The following is a 19,766-nucleotide window of genomic DNA, read 5'->3' as shown; positions in this document are numbered from 1 at the left end:
GCCCACCTTGGGCCACTGTGGGTAAAATATGTTTTGACCCAAGTTGGGCTAGACCTTTGTGTGGACATGCAGTGGTCCATGTAGGATTAGAGTGGGCATACCAAGGGAGGGCTGCCCATAGAAAACCAACTTTGGGCCATTTGAAAATCTGTCTGAGTTAGCCCTTGCCGACACTGACCACAATGTGCCCATAAAGGGCCAATGTGGCACACACACACACCCACACACTGAGTTCTATTCTGTTCCATAGTCTGTTCTTTTGTTGTTGTCTTGTTTGAACAGATGTTTTGAACACATGTTTGAACAGAATGAAGCATTGTATTGGGAAATTATTTAAACAGTTAATGTCACTGCTGCTGCGGTAAACACGATGGACGTGAGAAATAGGCGTGTTTAGAAGACGTTATTCTTAACATTTCATATCAATCCTTCATGTTTTTACGGAGTTAACAGACATATTTAGATTATTAGAAATTGATACAAAAAAGAGAAAGACCTCGGGAACAAGGGTTAGATGAAATGAACATTTTCGAGGCTTAACCCAGAGCTTAAAAGACTTTGAAAATACCCGCGTTACCGTACTGCGTTACCACGTGACTTGCAAGCTCGATCGTGTTTGCAGAAGGACGTGGTTATCCCATCCACGCGGATCAGGCAGCAGAGGAGCTCGGGACACCATCAGAAATGGTGAATTCTGGTACAATCGAATAGTAAAGCACGAAAGTGTTTATCTTTATTATGGACTGCTGTGTTCATTCATTCACCTTTACATTACACACGTTCACATCGCCGGTTCATCCGAGAAGCCGGTAGATGCGTTCACTTTAAATTATTATTATTATTTTTTTTTAATCTGCGGGTATCAGTCACGCTAAAGACTTCCGCGCGTGATTCAGTATTTGACATTGATTGAAGAAGATCAACTGTTAGAGTTCAGAAACCTCCACACATCGATCCAGAAAATAAATGCAACCTTTATTTACTTGATGCGCTGATACACCTGAATCCACCCCCGAGTTGACAGAATGACATGGATGACAAAAACACTTTGAACAGTGATGCAATGAAAAGGTGCGGGGCACTGGCGGTTCTGAAAAGCACGTGACTAACATTATCGTCACAGATGCAGGAATTTCACGTCTAATCGGCCTACTACATACTACAAGCTAAAACTACACCACACGTCATTTGTTTTGTTTTTCGAAAATGAAAGCTGGTCACGTGCTTTTCCTCACAACACAAACCTGACACACCTTTTCGTTGCGTCATTGTTGGACAGCGGAAATTCGGCCCCAGTCCCCGCGCGATAAATTCTTTCACCTGCCAATAAAGCAATCGTTTTGATACACATACACATGCGACAGCACAGTCATCACTGCGAACATAAAAAACAAAAAACAAACAAAAAAATAATGTCGAGCCGATGTGCAAATCCTCAGTGGTTCAATATGGGCTGCCCAAATGCTGGGGAGCCTTGTACCGAGATAATCAATGTTATTCACTTCACCTCAACGCATCAATGTGCAAATCCTCAATGGGCTGCCCATCTTGGGCCAATGTGGGTAAAAAAGGTTTTGGCCCAACCTGGGCTATTCACTGTGGACCCACATGAAATACAAATAAACCTTTGAACATGATGCACAGGAATTACGCGGCGAAGCTAATGCTACACATCACATCATTTGTATTTTCGAAATCCATACAAGCATTACATCATTATGACTAAAGAACATTGGGCCGGTTTCACTTTACAACAATAATTGATTTGTACCTTGATTTGAAAAGTACCTGCTTCACTGGGGCTGAGTGGACGAAATCAGAAGAAGTTCCCTTTCACTACGGCACGGGCTTTCCCTCTGCCATGCAAATAGGGCTCAGTGTTTTGAGAATAAAAAGCCGCCTGCAGGCATCTCCTCTGTTCATTCTTCAGCTGACTTCTTGGTGAGAATACAAGACCAGACCAGAGCAGACAGGATGGTTCTTACTCTGCGATGTGTGCTTCTGTTGCTTCTTATTTGGCCGGCTGTGTTTGCAAGATGCTCCAAAGATCTGGAGTCTAAAAGAAAACGCGAAATTATCAAGAAGCTCTGCGACCTGGTAAGAGTTCATACAAGCTCTCGCTCTCTCTCTCTCTCTCTCTCTCTCTCTCTCTCTCTCTCTCTCTGTGTGTACACTGCCCATGCCTTCCACAAATAAAGCTCTAGCTCACTGGATGTGTCTTGCATCCGCGCCTATGTACAGATTATATTATTCCTTGTTTGGTTTAAAACTGTTTGCACGTTTTAGATCAAAGCGTCTGCTAAATGATTTCATGTAAACGGAAATGACGCAGGTCATTTGACAAGTTCATTGGTAATCAGTAATAAATTATGTAACATAATAATCAATTATTTAACCTATCTTATTAAGTAATACTAAATTCAATAATTAATTACGAATTAGTATAATTATTATTAAATTAATTAATAACAAAATGAATGAATGAGTGTTGAAATTTTTTATTCCCTACAGGGTGAAATACGGCCGGTGAGATGTGTGACCGAGGCGGAAAATATGAAGGTCCCAAATCCAAACTTTCCCAAACAGGTGGGCAATGTGAAGAGTTTCCCTTATTCTATAAACCGAACAGGACTGTTTTACACAGATTACAGTTACCTGACTAACAGAACTGGGAAAATAACGACAACAGATTTACAGTGTACAGCTTTTCAGTTTCGGAGTTACTTTTCCGGCCCAGAGGAAACGATGATATATTTATAAAACCGAGTATAAATATCATAACAAATAGATCTATATTAGTTTTATTCTTTTAACTATATTAACGAAGAGTTTTTGGCGATTCTGTTCTTTTAATTATTTATTTTTCATTAACTAGTTAACAAATTAAACAAGTTATAAATAAATAAATAAATAAATAAATAAATAAATAAATAAAACTGATAAATAAATACATAAATAAATTAATTAACAAATTAAACAAGTTATAAATAAATAAATTAATTAACAAATTAAACAAGTAATTAATAAATAAATTATTACATCATTAATGTCTGATTGTGTTTCTTGGTGTGGACAGGAGGGGAGCAGGCTGCTGGTGTTGGAAATGTCATATCGGATTGTCTCTGATCTCCTGATGAAGAACGCGTCCACCGAGTGGAAGTCCAGTGAGCTGCAGCAGTTACAGGATTTACTCGGATACCAGAGACAATTCTATACAACATGTGTAAGCTCTTAGAAACCTGTTTAAACCTGTCTAATCTCAGTTCTGTTCTGAAGCTCCATGGTTCTGAAGTTATACAGAGGAATAACAATTAAAAACCCCACTTGACTCGTTTTTTTTTTTAGTCAATTTTGATCTAAAAATGTGTTGTAAAATTCATGGTGAATATTTGTTTCTTTCAGATCCAGTTTCCGGTTGCCAGCTCTGCTCATGCTGAGGAAGTGGAAATCTGGAGAGCTTTTTGGAGCAGTCTGTCTGATTTTCTGTCAGAGAAGGTGAGAGTGTCACTGTGGCTGAAATTCACCGCGAGATTTCACTCGTCATTTTCACCACGTTGATTTTAACTTTGTGCGGTTCCTTGTTTTCCGCAGAGTTTCAGCGCGTGCGCGTGGGAAAGCGCGCGCCCTATCATTGTAAAGGTCATGCGCAAGTTCTACAGATTGACTACAGAACCACCAAGACCCATCAGATTCTGTTAATATCTACTGTGATGATGTATATATGTATGTGTGTATTTATTTGTTTATGTATATATGGTACAGAATTAGTCTTATAATATAATGCAAAGCATAATAATGATCTGCGTGTGAGAATGAATAAATGTGTTTTAATAAACGAGACGGGGTTTGTGCGTGTGATTTAATATATTATTTCTACCGTCTTCTCTTCCTCGATGCTCTATCTCTTTAAACACACCAGCACTCGATGCATGGACCCCTAAATAGTTGTTAAAACCTTCCACCACTCTCTAAAAAAAAACCACTGGGATAAACGGCTGGGTAAATATAGGACGGAACACATTTTGGGCTAAACTAACCCATCAAATTGGGTTGCTAATTTTAACTCAGTAAATGGGTTTTTCAACCCAAAGGATGGTTTCATTTTTACAAAAGCGCTGGGATAATTTTTTCAGGGTAATTTTTACCCTTTGAAAATGTCAAATATGCCACATTTTTATAGAAATACATGTTCAACATGGTAAATGTTTTGCTAGAGCTGCTAAAGTGGTGTTTACGTATAGACTTTGAAGTAAATGACTCAAATACTTCATATATTTAAGAGGAAAATGTCAGATTTTGATCAAAGGAGACGTTTTAAACATAAAAAAACAACAACTGAGTAACCGACTTACGACCCAGTGGGCTTTACAAACAAGTACGCCAAAGCTAACGAAGATAGCGGTGCATTTAATGTCATGTAAACCGGACTGTTATCGCACATTTTTGCTTTTTCTAGAGTACAGTAATGGTTTAATGGATAAATATATTGATACGAACCTTCTCAAAATAAATCTAACAGTCAGTCCGTGCGAAAACCTCTACCTCCACCTGAGGCGAATTCAAACTGAGGTGATTTGACCCGAGGAGCGGGGCTGAGGTGTCGGGGTGGGGGAGGGGTGCTGGTGTAAGGGTAAGTTGATTCAACTGTCAGTGAAAATGACCCAGCCACTAACCCAGCGGTTGGGTTACACAAAACTATCCCAAAACTACCCGAGACTGAGAAAATACCCAATTAAATGACCCAAAAGGCTCAACTCAGAGTTTGTATAGAAAAAAATAATCCAGCATTTTTTAGAGTGCATACGTGTTTGTATATTTAATTATACATTTCAAATAATGACTAGAATACAAATAACACAGCAACACTGAAATAAAACAGGTAAGTGCTACATTTGTTTTTAAACATATGATGCTATTGCCCTTGCAGGTCACACCTCTAGTTTCGCTGGAGGGTCTGGTATACAGCTACTGGTGAATAAGTTTCGCCAATAAACGAAAGTGCTCAGTACCAGTCCTACTTTCACAGAAAGAGGAAATATGACTGGCACGGCAGAGCACTAACCACAGATCTTTCCCTAAAAAAATGATTCAGTGGTTCAGTAAATATGACAAAAAGAAATCTGATTTTCACACAAAAGATTAAATTATTAGAATGACTTAAATGCTTTAAGTTCTGTATTAAATTAATTTATTCGTGTGGCCAAAACCCCCCAAAATGTAGATTTCACTTAGTGACACATTTTGTTTCATTCGCATGATTTGGTGAAAAAAACGAAATTGAAATAAAGCTGAAAATAATACAGTCCGCGCCATACTAATGTTTTGAGCTTATTTACATATTATATTTTTGAGCGTTATTCTTATTTTATGTTGATTTTCAGGCCTAAGGCTCTTGTATTATGAGATGTTTTGCAAGCGTAAGTGTTTCTTTGTTTCACCCTCGTTGTGTTTCTCAGTCAACTGCATGGCTTGTGTGTGTGTATATATATATATATATATATATATATATATATATATATATATATATATATATATATATATATATATATATATATATATATATATATACAATTATAACAATTGGGGTAATTATATGCTTTTACTTCTAAATTTATATTTAATATTAAGATATATTATTATATTAATTATTTAATATTTAATATTAAGATATAATATTTATATAATATTATTAAAGCAATATGATCTATTTAAATAAAGTGGGTTTAACTTAAAATTATATATTACTTTTATTAATTTAAATATTAATTTAGAAGTACAAGCATATAATTAGAACAATTGTTATAATTGTATATACATATATCTTCAAAAAACTAAAAAGCTAAAGACCCACCTCTTCCGTCAACACCTAACTAACCCCTAAAATACCAACCCCACATTATCCTTAATATAATAATAATAATAATAATAATAATAATAATAATAATAATAATAATAATAATAAATTAGAAGAAGAAGAAGAATGTCGCTGTGGCTAAGAGTATTTGTTAAATGTTGTAAATGTTAAGAATATTGGGGCAAACACACACACAAATTAGTGATTTATACATTTTTAGTGTGTAGTGTTTAGTGTTTCAAACTCAAATTGCTCGACTGGGTTCATGCTGTGTTTCCTCTGAATAGCAAACACGGTAAAAAAAAAAATAATAATAATGGAAGTTGTAACTCTTCCATTCAAACACAAAAAACACGACTTACTTTTCGTCGTCTTTCCTTTTGGGTAATTTGTACTTTGATTAGACAACATGGGTCATGGGTTCAGTCTAATAACCCCCCCCCCCCCCCGCCCCCGTCTATAACACGCCTACCGAGGGCGTTTAGAGCATCAACTGAAGCGTCACTGAAGAAGGCTAAAATATATCCAAATGGAGCTCAAATTAGGTGGGCGTTATATGATTAATCACCTGCACTGATTGGCTGCTACAGCGCGGCTCGTTACGGCCCACAGTGTGGCTACATATAATTCTGAGTGGGATTTCTTTCTTTCTTTTGTTCCTTACGACCACTGGTGGTGCTGTTGCATTCGGTTTCACAGACAAAACACAAAATCCTGTTTACAACGTTTGTTAACAGAAAATAAGACAACGTATATGCGTTTACCTTTGAAGTACAGGAGTCTTATCGCTTCTGGTCCATGGGTACGAGCTGCTCCTGGTCTTTGGTTAGTTTGGTATTTGCATCTGCAAAATGTAAGCCCAAACTGACTAAAACAAGCCTCAGTAGAAGTGTCTCAGTCATATTTAATGATAGAACTAAATACGTGAGATGCACAATAATCTGGAACATCTAGCTATGTTTATAAAAGGCACGGAGACGACATGACTTATGGACTACAATTGATTTCTTTGGACACTTTCCCCCCTCAAAAATTAGGCTTTAAATTCGGTACATGACCTTTTACCTGAACGGGTGTAGTCTGCTCGTTCTCTGTTGGGAGGTGTGTGTGTGTGTGTGTGTGTGTGTGTGTGTGTGTGTAGCCTGCAGGTACAAATGACACGTCAATGTACTAAAATAAAAAAGCCACTAAACCGGTAATCCAAATTTTGAAAGAATAGACTGTGCAGTAATTAACTTTTTGGCGCGTGTGCATATACGAGCACTCCACACCTTTCCACCTTTCCTGCTGTTGAGGCATGAAGGCGAGTAGAGCCAGTTCGACATGCTTGGCACCTTGCTCATTGCATAATTACTTTATTTACTTTGTGCTTATGCCTTTTCCAGTCGGTTTAATGACAGTATTAAATGTGTGGGTGTTTATTGTCATTGCGCTCAACAGCTGGAACTGCGCGAGAGCATGCGCATGGATGAAGACACAGAGCAAAGCAACTCTCAGCAACTTTCAGGTTTTAAGCACCAACTCCATTGTGCATCTTCAGCAGGCGGTAAGTGAAGTGAGAAAGTCAACGTGCAGAGGTTACAAAGAGCACAGAGAACATGTAGAAAATGTGTTTAAGGTGACCTGCAGTATGTCTGATATTTTATACTGTTTCAGTGCAGAGATGCAGGACATGATCATGGACATCTTATCATGGAGTTCCCAAACAAACAATACGACCTCATAACTCATCTGCAGGTAAGGACACTGTTTTAGTCAAGTATATAATTTTAGAATAAAAGATGTCTGCTGTTAATAAAGTTTAACAGCAATTATTATTTGGTATAATAAAAACGTGAATAGAAAAAATTTACTGTAGCCTAGGAATACAAATATAGTAAATTCACTCACTGCTGCTATGGGTGGTCTCATGTCAAGGTGTCAATACCGGGTAAAGAGACCCCGATTATCTTTTCAGCTATTCTCACAATCTCCTGTAGGGTCTGTGCAGTTCCTGTACCAAACGGTGAGACAGCTGATCAGGACTCTCTCTATCATCTCTCTGTCTCACCCTTACTTCTGTATACTACAGATGTGTACCTGCTGTAATAATAAAGACTGTCCTGTACTCATGTCAGGACTCAATTCACAATGCTGAACATCCCTGAACACACTCAATTATTATTATTATTATTATTTTGTCTTTACTCTTCTACGCCTGTATGCTGTAATGATTTATACTCCCGCTCTCAGGTGTCACCCAGAAGAAGATGGGTTCCCTTTAAAGTCTGGTTCCTCTCAAGGTTTCTTCCGCATGTAGTCTCAGGGGGTTTCTTTACCACTGTCATCTCTGGCTTGCTCATTAGGGATCTAAATCTACACATATGGATGTCTGTAACAACTTCTGTGACAACATGTGTTGTTAAAAGTGCTAGGCAAACAAAATTTAAATAAATTGTGCTTCAGTGAAACAATAGATCATGTTTCTTAAACTTAATTAAATTCCAGATCTACGTTTGCACCAGTGAATGTTTGTGCACTCATCTTCATCCTGCATCTTCAATATTCATTTGAGAATTAAATAAAGTACTGTGATGGATTTTATGGGGTGTACTGGGCAATAAAAAGTGATTTTTTAAAAAGTCATTGTGGTGCTTTAATGATGTTTTAATGCTGACCACACTGCTGTCTGTCTGTCTGTCCATTAGTAGAACCTCGGCTACAGCAAAAACCCATCTTTGTATGAGTTAATATTGGGGGATGAATTTTCAATTGATTCATTCTTTAAATTATTATTTCATTCAACTATACATTCAGTCCTTCATCTGCAGTAAACAGTTTATCCTACAGTTTTGCTGTGGATCCAGAGCCTATCTCAGGAACACTGGACATGAGGTGGGACTACAGAATGAACCCTAGATGGGACGCTGGCTATCTCAGGTTCTCCTTAAAATAACTTAATCTACCTATTTATGTTCAACAGGCAAATGACCACATACTGTTCATTTTGCGGACTCTAAAGGGTGTTATGAGGATCTATAGGAGAAAATCTAAGGAGATGAACTGTGACCAACATAAACTGCATATTTTCCTGCTTGAAGTGGATCGTCAGATCTTGGAGCTGGAACGATGTGTGAGTGCACGGTGTTTAATCATGACAGGGTGATGTATGAAAGCATCTCAGATTTATTTCTTGACATTTACATGCATTTTCATTCCCAAAACAAGGCGAGATATATAGTCACAGATGAAGTACACAAGAGAATGTTGAAGGAGATGGAAATTCACTTCAGAAGTCTGGTTTCTCATCTTAGAAATACAGTAAGTATTACAGTAAGATGTCTAGCACATCTGTTTGAAAAGTACAAGTTTTAATCATGAGTTCTTTTGAAACCATAAGACCATCCAAAGTTCCAAAAATATACTGCAAGGGCAGGTATGGAGCTACACCAGATATGTCAGTCATTCAACAAATGTTTATCTTCATAAAGTCCTTTAAGGGGATCATGGTACAGTGTGCTCACTGCCCCATTTTGCTCCATAGAATTATTATTGCACCTAGCATTCAAAAATGGCAAGCGCTAATAGAGGTCCAGTGGGGCAGGAATCCCTCTGTCCCATGCTTGGGGGAGGAGCAGGAGACAAGAGAGTTAATGACTGAGTTGCCAGATTGGGATAGTTTAATACTGCACAACATCCAAGATCTTGTTTTATACCAAATAATTAGAATTGAATCTAATACATGTGTGCAAAAAGGCAAGGTGTAAGTGCAGACAGTGTACTTTTGATGTAAACACACATTTCTATAGTAAGATATATTGCAAACTTTTAGGAGAGGGAAAGAGGAAATATAAAGTGGTTAATGTCAGAAATACGGGTGCACCACAGTGACCTTGTTTCCCATGCAAAGATGATACACTTCCCATGATACACTTCCACAAACGTGTTGTAACGATCAGTCTTTGATAGATCCCTGTTCTTTAAATAAAACAGGGTGCTCACTCACACATGATCGTCATCCCTCTGATTACAAAAACACCTGACTCTAATTTCAACTGCAAATTAACTGCTAATCCTACAGGTTCACATACTTTTGCCACTCACAGTCACAGATATATAATATTGGATTATTTTCCTCAACAAATAAATGACCAAGTATAATATTTTTGTCTAATTTGTTTTATTGCTGACTGTAAAATCTGATGTTTTACATCATATTTATGCAGAAATATAGAAAATTCTAACTTTCAAGCAGCACTGCTTTATTCTTAGTGTGTTTGAGCTAATATCATTAACCAGGGTTGCCAGGGTTCAGCAAAATTTCCAGCCCAACTACATAAAGAACAAACAAACAAACAAACAAAAACACTATAAGTCTAAAACTGGATCATTTAGACTGTACGCTGTAATTGCAAGACTGTACGCTGGATCAAGTATGATAGCCTCTCGACTTGGGATACTGCTGTCGAGTGTCATGTTAGGTTTGTTAAAAATGGGAAGTGAGTTGGTTTGCATTTCCTGCTCATAAAATTATTAATGTTGGTCCACCGTCCTGTTATCTGACATTTCTCTGTGCAGGAGTACAATGCGAAGAGCTGGAATGATGTTGCAGGAGTGATACTGAAACACCTTCAAAGACTTGACCTACTGGCCACCACAACTAAAACTATTCTAAACTAGTCTGAATCCAGATTTGGTGGTGGTGAAAAACTGCTTCAAAATTTTAATCAACTGAATGTATCGTAACAGTGTAAAAAGTAAAATACCGATATTATGTATTCTCTTGTATTCATATAGATAACACTTTAATAAAGGCGCACGGTGGATTCTTGGTTATAGTACGCTCACCTCACACCGCCAGGGTCGGGGGTTCAATTCCCACCGTGGCCCTGTGTGGGCGGAGTTTGCATGTTCTCCCCGTGCTGTGGGGGTTTCCTCCGGGTACTCCGGTTTCCTCCCCCAGTCCAAAGACATGCATGGTAGGCTGATTTCAGGTCCAAAGTGTCCATAGTGAATGAATGGGTGTGTGAGTGTGTATGTGATTGTGCCCTGCGATGGATTGGCACCCTGTCCAGGGTGTACCCCGCCTTGTGCCCCATGCTCCCTGGAATAGGCTCCAGGTTCCCCGTGACCCTGAAGGATAATCAGTATAGAAGATGGATGGATGGATGGAATAATTTAATAAAATAAATGAAAACACAAAGAGTTAGGAGTACTCTTAAGATTTTTATTGATCATTTTGAAAAAAGAAAACATCAAGCCTTTTTACTGAGGGTTTCCTTGACTTCTCCTGCTCCTTTACCTACAGGTCAGTACTGGGTAAAGCACTGAGTCTTTTTTCTTCATCTTGTTCTTGCCATGTGAGCACTCATTGTACAGCGGTTTGTCCAAGCAGTCACTGGTGTTCTTTCCTGCTTCCAGTGCTCTCGCTCTGAACCCAAACTGGCCTCCACCTGTGTGACTTTTTGTTCTCCAGTCTTTCTCTCTGTCTCTACACTCCTCTCCTCCATGTCTGCTTGGCCTTTTCTCATTCCTGCTCCCAGCACTCTCACTCTGAAGGCAAGTTGACCTCCAGCTGCTTGACTTTCATCACCAAAGCCAATGTCTTCCATTCTCTCTCTCTCTCTCTCTCTCTCTCTCTCTCTTTCTCTCTCTCTTTTTAAATCATCTCATATTCCTCCATCTCTCCATGCTTTTCCTCAACACCTCCTGCAAAGCCTGCATTTGAATTTTCTTCTTGGATGTCTTCTGCTTCTACATTTCCAGTTATTCTTCTCCATCCCTAAACTTGATTTGCTCTTTTCACAACTTGGACAAATTTCTTTTTAAAAAATTGTCATCGTTTCTGTATAAAGTGCTTCAAAGTGTGAGTACCCGTACTGTAGGTGACCCGTACCCGCGACAGTGAGAGAGATGTCTGTCCCCTTTTATCACTTTCTGATCTTGTCATGAAGTGTCACAACAGTGAAAGCTTTCTCACAATAAAAAAGACAGCTTTCTACCTTAGCTAAATTTTTCTTTTAATATATTGCTATACATAAGCTTAATGTATATATTTTAGATATTTTTTAAAGTGTATTAGTGTTTAATTTATTTATTTAGTTTAGCATTTATACACATTTCCATATGTAGGCGCTACAGTAGCCTATATAAGAAGAAGAAGAAGAAGAAGAAGAAGAAGAAGAAGAAGAGGAAGAGGAGAAGAAGGTAGTAGTAATCTGTCCGTTCTTCTTTTTCTTCATCTTCTTCTGCTCCTTCTTATTATTACATCTTTCTTTTTTTTTTTTTATTAATGCTTTAATTTATGTTGTTGTGTAGACTGTGTAAGAGAAAGTTTCCGCTGGTGATGTAAGTTCGCTTTGCTCTTTTCTACAGCATTGTGCGCTTTTGCACTGTTGCAGTGTCGTCACCACGTTGCATCAGCAGTCTCTGCACTCGGCTCACGTCACCGAAAGACATGAAAGACCCGACAAACCCCGAGCGAAAGGGTTTCTGTGTGTAAACTCGCTTTCGGTTTGTAATCGAGCGGGGAAAGATCTGAACGACTCGGTGTCGATTGTCCCGCAGGTAAGATTGAAATATCTGTACTTTGTTGTTGTTTTTGTTTTTGTTTTTGAGCAAAAATCTGTTCGCTGTAACGACTCGTTCGCTACAGTGTAACAATCCTGGTGTTCTGTACAGAGGGAGAAGTCTTACAGGAGTCACTTAGCGATCTAGTGGATTTAAATCTGTCGGCGATTAAACACGTCATAAATCTCTGTAAAACAAACAAACAAACAAACAAACAACATGCTGTATAATGTGTTAGTTTGTAGTTTGTAGTTAGATGTCGTTTTCCTATGCTATGCTAAGTCGGCTCAGTGGAAAGTGAAAGCGAAATCGGGGGTGGCTGAAGGAGCTCGCTGGGGATTTCTCACCGCGTCCCGGTGGCTCGAGCTTCGAGTTACGGCCCCGCTTCGTTTTCCCTTTCCATATACATGAGGATAAAACCCAGCGAGCTGCACCATGTCTCCAACAAGCTCAACCAGCCGAGAGCGCGAACATGGACACCAAACAATCATGGATCTGTCTTTATTTTCTGCTGTTTTTCATCGTGCAGGAGCGAAGCGAAGCCTGCGACTGGATGATCAGCCAGTACAGAGCGAAGAACAACTTCTGTTTGTCACTGCTGCAGGAAATGGTGAGTCAGTGGAGGAAGCTTTACTTCTCAAATTCTCTGATTTAAGCAGGTGACTCAACTGAGATTTAGGCTCTTAACCTGATACTACTACTACTACTATTAACAACAACAACAACAACTATTATTATTATTATTAGTAGTAGTAGTAGTAGTAGTAGTAGTAGTAGTAGAGCTATAATAATAATAATAATAATAATAATAACTATTATTGTTACAGTTATATTATTATTGCTATTATCAATAACAATAATACGATTACTACTAATAATAATTGTTATTATTATTATTAATATTATTGCTATTATTTGCATTATTAGCATCATTAGTCATTATTATAATTATTTTGCACTAATAATAATACAAACTGAACTTAGTCAAATAATTAATTGCACTAAAAATCTGGGTAATAGATAATCTACCACATGTTCTAAACTGTAGTCTTCCCTGTCGCCGCGTTTCCAAAAAAGGCACAGTTTGGTATTGGTATGAGGCATACGAAAAATGCCACTCTTATCACGTCTTTGTTATACACCTTACGTCTGAGTCGGGAATCACTAAAACACCATTGTTTCAGGATTAGGTTTGCATATCGTATTAAATGGGAATTTATCATTACTCTGTAACGATATTCACCCGGATGTTGCGGTCTTCCTGATTGGATCTATGAGGACATTTGTGAAGATTATTAGTTGAATTGGTGGTGAATTTATAGCTGTTTTGACCGAGATGTTGATAATGTCAGACGCTGTACGCATTATATTCCTATGTTAAATTTTTTTTCCATCTTTGTTTTTTAGGGTGGAGAGATTGTTCAAGTGAATAATGCATTGCTGCCAATGTGAAGCATAAACTACTGAAAAGGACCAACTAAAAAAATCCTGCTAGTTTTGTTAAAGAAGAACAAACAGAATATTTAACCGGATATGTTATTATTGTCTAGAAATTGGACCAAATATGGGACCAAAAGGCTTACTGAATCTGTCATGTTTAAATGTCTTAATTGAATTCATGTATCCTTTTGATTTGGCTGTTGATAATCTTATTTATGTATTTATTTATTTATTTATTTATTCCTTATGCATGTATGTATTTGTTTATTTATTAGCATAAGGTGATGAGGAAACACTGTTATATTGTTATTTTTCTACGGGTTTGTTTTGATGGTCAATTTCACTGATTCAAGAAACAAACAAAAAAATATCATATTGATAAATGAATTAAAAAAATATTTTTTTACCCATTAAATCAGACATCCTCTGATGATTCATTTTTCTGTTTCTGACACTGTGGGCAGTGGGGACACAACACGTCACACATTATGAAAATAATAGAGTGAATTCAGGACAGTTTGTGAATTTCCATATTGTCTAAAGCTTTCTTGCAATTAATAAAACAAAATCCCCCAACACACGGTACATGTGTTAAAGAAAATTATAGCATATTCTACAGAAGCATGGATTACCCCTTTGACATTTTAAGGAAATGTTTGGTCATTTGGGACAGCATGATTTTATTGGTTTAGGTCTTTACGTTCATCCTCAATTACACGTTTAAAAGAATATTTATTTGTAGGATACTTATTCAGGGCACATTGCAATAACAGTAATTAAATATTGTATGAACAGAGTAGACTGAGTAAAATCAACTATATATTAAGATGTTGGCCTGAGTAACATTCGATCATAAATTTCTTACAGCAAAAGCAACAATAAAATGGTGAGAAAAATCAAGATTTTCAAATCAAAATTAAGAAAGAAATCCTTTCTAAAATTCAGTATAAACTGATTAAGTAAAAATCACAGCAGAAAAACTCCACTAAAAGAAAAAGATATATGTGCTAAGTTAAGTTAAACTGTCCAAATTTACCTGAGTTCACCAATGCTTCCAGCTCAGTGACTACACAGGCATACAAATAACAAAGAAGACCAACTTTAAATAAACTATCTTGTCGAAAGTTGGTGGACCCCTGACCAACACGCCCATATGTCCTTGTTGAACATCTCATTCCAGATTTATTCCTCCCTTTTTCTGTTATAATAAGCTCCACTCTCTCTTCTGTGAAGGCTTTCCTCTAGATTTTGGGGCATGGCTGTGGGGATTTGTGTTCATTCACCTACAAGAGCGTTAGTGAGGTTGAGGTGAGGTGCTGATGTTGTGATGTTGAGGAGGTTTCAGCTCCAGTTCATCCCAAAGGTGTTCAGTGGGGTTAAGGTCAGGGCTCTGTTCAGGACACTCGAGTTCTTCTACCTTCTTCCAAACTTAACACTTATCATGTCTTCATTGAACTCGCTTTCACACAGGAGCATTGTCATGCTGGAACAGGATTGGGCCTCTTAGTTGCAGTGAAGGGAAATTGTAATGCTACAGCACACAACGACTTTCTATACAAATTGTATGTTTCCAACTTTGTGGCAGTTTGAGGAAAAAAGGGTGTGATGGTCAGGGGTGCACATACTTTTGACCATATAGTGTCTAGATAATGGAAGTAGTTCACAGGTTTCAACTAACCAAGAATTACAGCAGACAATGGTGTAAACATCTGAATTTATAGAAATATCTATGAAGTGTAATCAGTATGTGTAACTAACATTTAGATTTATTACTTAAGCATAATCTATATGTATAATCAATATTTAGAAGCATAATGTAAATCCATAGAACACTTTTTGATCAAGGTATATTCTAAGTGTGTGTTGAGTTAGATGAATTCTGTGTCTTACTGCACAATAATTGTTCTTTCTGTACCAGCCTGTATCTTCCTCCACAGAAGCAGATAGCTTTGAGGCCAGATACCAATTAACAAGTTAGGATGAGGCCTTAGGAGGGAACGAGCTCATTGAGGCCTAAGAAGGGAGTGTTGGTCAAAGTCAGGACTCTGAGTGAAACCTTTTTTTTTTTTTAAAAAAAAAAAAAGAATAAACCATGTCCTCATAAACCCTTTGCGTGTTAGAGCAGGGAAAACTCTCGAACGTGCCACTCTAAAATGTGCAGGGGTTTTTGCAGGACCAGATTTGTGAACATGTATGTTTGTATATAATCAAAGTTTTTGACATGCAGTTAATCAGCTATGGCATAGTGTGTTACTGGGTAAGACCTTTTAACCAACTTCGTGCTGTAGAAAAAGTTCTATTTAAGTGTAGATGTGATTGGACAGGGTTTGCAGTAATCAGGCCTGGTTGCGTCTCGTCCAGCTGAACCCCATTATGAATGCAGTTTCATAGATTTGGGTAACTACAGGTGCAAATACATTTTCACACGGGCCCAGTTGGTATTGGATAACTTTTTTTTGCTTCAATAAATAACTGTATTTTGTGTTTACGCAGGTTGCCTTTGTTTCGTCTTAGATTTCGTTTTAATTTCTGAAACAACTTAGTATGAGATATTCACAAAAACAGAAGAAATCAGGAAATACTTTTTCACGTCACTGTAAATATCAGTGAATGATTACCTCTCAGTTTAACATGCTGCCATGATGTCAGTCTTAGAGCAAAGCCGTGTGGTTAGTTCCTGTAAAGATCACAGACATGAGTTGGAAATGTGCTGCATATGGCCGTATAAAATCATCTCTAGACATGAGTGGTTTCTTAAATGAAGAGGTTTTAAACCCAGAACGTAATCGGTCTATAATCTGCTACTGTTTGACTAGAGACAAAACTTCTTAGGCCACCTACAAGAACCTACAGCAGCTGTTCGTAGATACCACTGTTAGAAATTATCATATGAAAAGAGGTTGCTTGGTTTAGGCAAGAACTTTCCTGACAGGCACAAGTTTTTATCGAGTGTGCGTCAGATCTGTGAACTTAATCGGAAATAAACAAGACTTTAACATTTCAGGGAATAGCTTCTTGTTTATTAAGCCTGCTAATCGAACATCTCTTTAAACAAGATTCATATCGAGCATATCTCGTTTATGAACCCCATGACCACATCCAGGATGCGTTCTCCAAACTCACACCCAGTTATTATTATTATTATTATTATTATTATTATTATTATTATTATTATTATTTATTAAGTGTATGGATTATTTCAGTTTTAGTTTTAGTTTTGTAATACACATAATTTATTCACAGGCGCAAACACCTAATTAGTATTTCCGTTTGAGAAAGTTTTTTTTTCGCGCTGCAAACTTTGTTTCATAACCCACTCGTCTGTTTTCGAGTTGCAATGCGAAAGTGACGTGAAAGTGAAAGTAACGTGTGGCTGGTGTAAGATCATATTCGACTAGGTTAAATGGAAGACGCAATGACCTGTTAGCTGCGTTTATTCAGCAGTGAACTGTTTCTAGCATTCTGCTGATATAGCAGTAAATCCCCATTCTTTTTGTTTGTTTGTTTTGTTTTTTTAAATGAAGTTTGTGGTGATGAAAAGAAACGAAAAAGAAAAGTTACAACCCCCTATCAAAGGGGTGTTAATGAGGAAATGGTCTCACATTTCTCTTCACATCACGGTTTTTTTTTCCACAGGTAATGCGTGAGCTGCGAGTTGCGTGGAGCGTTTTCACCAAACGTTTAAAACTATGCTGCACACATTCTGCGTGGAAATGGGGAAAGATTGGGATGAGGGGTGCCCCTTGTATCATTTGCTGTACGTGATGCTGTGCAAGAATCTCTTGGCTTTAGTCTGTCAGATCTGGTCATACTGTGAGAGACCCCTTAAAGACCCTACAAGAATAATAGTTGGCAAAGTCTTCTCCCCCTTCGGGAAAGACTATTTTGAAAGCGGTTCAAGTGCTTCGTGAACGGTTGGGGATAGTAAGAGAACTGGCAGGTCTCACGTTGCGCTCCTCCCAGGAGTCTCTGAAGCAGAGATATGACCATAAGGCAGTCTCTTGTTCCTTTTGTGTTGGAGACCTAGTGTAACGTTATTGCCTGTGCCAGGATGTTCTCTCCAAACCTTTGCCGAACCTTATGAGATTAAACAAAAGTTGAGTCCTACTAACTACATTCTCGGTACGCCTGATCATAGGCATAAAACCCGTGTGTGTCACATCAACCTATTGAAAAATTATTATGCGTGTCCTTCCCTATCTGAGTCCAAACCTGTTCCTTCTGTGATGCCGGTTGTTAGACTCCCCGTAGAAGGTCAAGGATCCTCTGCTGAATATTCCCCGGAGGTTGATGATCTATATCTCGGAAGAAACTGCATGTCTTCCCACCACTTAGTCAATTCTGACGCCTTAAAGCGGTTGCCCAAGAAATTGGAAGGGTTGTCTCTATCACTTCAGAAAGACATTACAACATTAATCAGTAAGTTTCCTAATCCGTGGCGCTGTATCATGGCTGACCCTGCGCTCTGACTCCAGCTTCCTGACATGCTGGGGTACGTGAAGAAAATAGTTTCACTGTGCTGTAAAGTATATGTGATTAATAAAGAATAAACACTCATTATATGTTCTTTTGCTACACCCGATAATTTCCTCTAGTATACATTCATGGCATTTGGTCTTCGTAACGCGTCAGATGATTTCTAGCGGCTGATGACTCGAGTACTTGGGGATGTTCCGAATTGCGCCGCATACCTAGACGATGTGGTAGTCTATTCAGATACCTGGAAAAAAACCAAAAAAACCTTGAGCTACTAGAGCTTGTTTTCACTCGTCTCTCTGATGCTTCATTAGTTTTGAATTTGGATAAATGTGATTTTGGGAAAGGATTTGTCTCCTATTTGTGTAAACAGCTGGGACTAGGGGTCAAACCATTAAGTGTCAAAATTCAAGAAATATGCTTGTCCCAAGCTCCTCTGACAAGGTATTAACTCTCTTTGGGGGGGGGGGGGGGAAGGGGGGGGTTTGGTGTTTACAACCCACTTTCTTTGGGGATGGGAAGTCTTGTTTTGTGTGTATTGTCCCATGTTTTGTGTGCAGGTCCGAACTCCATGATCCCATGATAACATTACTAATAGGCGACACTATTTACAGAGGTTGAGAAGCTGGAGAGTGTGGAGGAGGAGGTGGTTGAGGTTGTTGAGGAGGAGGTTGGAAGTGGTTACCTGTGATTGTGTGTTGGGAGATTTGGTTCATGTTTGCTTGCCCTTGTGGCTATAGTATTCTTTGTTCTGACTGCTGTTCTGGTTCTGACTGTGAGTTTGGTCCTCCCTGTACCTGTTTATATGTATATATTCACCAGTGTATATATGTTTCACTTGGTTTACCGACAGTAGGGGTGTGGCTGCCATTTCTTTTGGGAGTGGGGTCCTTTTTGTCTCTGTTTCTGGATTAGTGAATTAGTGATTAGTGAGTTGTTTTTCTTTTAGGTAAAGAAGTTTTGTTTTTTTATTTTAGCCTTGGCCCACCCTGAAGATAAGCCTAGTGTTATGTTCTACAGTTGTTCTACAGTTGTACAGTTGTATATACACTTGCCTATTTGTACAATATACCACCGATTTATTGAAAACTGTTTTTTTTTGTGTGTCTGTCGTTCCTGGCTTCCATTATTAAGAAATCTTCGTCTTTGAACGGTTACTCTGTGCGGCTCAACCTAGACTGTGTCGTAACAGTGTGCAAGTAAAGCAGTATATAAAAAAATATATATTTTTAAAAATTTGATTTGATTAGATTTTATTTATAAAAAGTGCAAATATTTAAAAGCATACATCAATACCCAGAAATGTAAGTAACCAAATAAATAAATAAATAAATAAATAAATAAATAAATAAATAAATAACAATATATTATAATAAAAACAAGATAAACACATGATTTTGTTTTCATAAAATAAAGAAACTAACCAACAAACAAATAAATAAATGTC

The 19,766-nt window shown here is 37.8% G+C and overlaps 2 protein-coding genes across 2 annotated transcripts; both read left to right on the top strand.

Moving 5' to 3' along the window:
- The first annotated feature begins 1,716 nt into the window (after positions 1-1,716).
- Positions 1,717-4,207, top strand: LOC128600568 (interferon tau-10-like). Its single transcript, XM_053613141.1, has 5 exons — positions 1,717-2,097; positions 2,512-2,586; positions 3,077-3,223; positions 3,409-3,495; positions 3,592-4,207. The coding sequence occupies exons 1-5, from the start codon at positions 1,975-1,977 to the stop codon at positions 3,697-3,699; spliced, it is 540 nt and encodes a 179-aa protein (XP_053469116.1). The 5' UTR covers positions 1,717-1,974; the 3' UTR covers positions 3,700-4,207.
- Positions 4,208-7,142: 2,935 nt separating this feature from the next.
- On the top strand, positions 7,143-11,480 carry LOC128600748 (interferon a3-like). Its single transcript, XM_053613433.1, has 5 exons — positions 7,143-7,400; positions 7,511-7,591; positions 8,817-8,966; positions 9,062-9,154; positions 10,412-11,480. The coding sequence occupies exons 1-5, from the start codon at positions 7,152-7,154 to the stop codon at positions 10,511-10,513; spliced, it is 675 nt and encodes a 224-aa protein (XP_053469408.1). The 5' UTR covers positions 7,143-7,151; the 3' UTR covers positions 10,514-11,480.
- Positions 11,481-19,766: the final 8,286 nt, after the last annotated feature.

The sequence above is a fragment of the Ictalurus furcatus genome, chromosome 24 (genome assembly GCF_023375685.1).
Source record: "Ictalurus furcatus strain D&B chromosome 24, Billie_1.0, whole genome shotgun sequence".
In the NCBI taxonomy this organism is placed as follows: Eukaryota; Metazoa; Chordata; class Actinopteri; order Siluriformes; family Ictaluridae; genus Ictalurus; species Ictalurus furcatus.
The sequence above is the reverse complement of the archived record's forward strand: the minus strand, read 5'-3'. Positions and strand labels throughout refer to the sequence as shown.

Excerpts from the sequence above, each read along its gene's own strand:
- LOC128600568 (XM_053613141.1), top strand. The coding sequence starts at position 1,975 with ATGGTTCTTACTCTGCGATGTGTGCTTCTGTTGCTTCTTATTTGGCCG. Across the intron at positions 2,587-3,076 it reads ATCCAAACTTTCCCAAACAG|GAGGGGAGCAGGCTGCTGGT; the intron begins GTGGGCAATGTG and ends TGGTGTGGACAG. Across the intron at positions 3,224-3,408 it reads GACAATTCTATACAACATGT|TTTCCGGTTGCCAGCTCTGC; the intron begins GTAAGCTCTTAG and ends TTTCAGATCCAG.
- LOC128600748 (XM_053613433.1), top strand. The coding sequence starts at position 7,152 with ATGAAGGCGAGTAGAGCCAGTTCGACATGCTTGGCACCTTGCTCATTG. Across the intron at positions 7,401-7,510 it reads TTGTGCATCTTCAGCAGGCG|TGCAGAGATGCAGGACATGA; the intron begins GTAAGTGAAGTG and ends ATACTGTTTCAG. Across the intron at positions 7,592-8,816 it reads ACCTCATAACTCATCTGCAG|GCAAATGACCACATACTGTT; the intron begins GTAAGGACACTG and ends TATGTTCAACAG.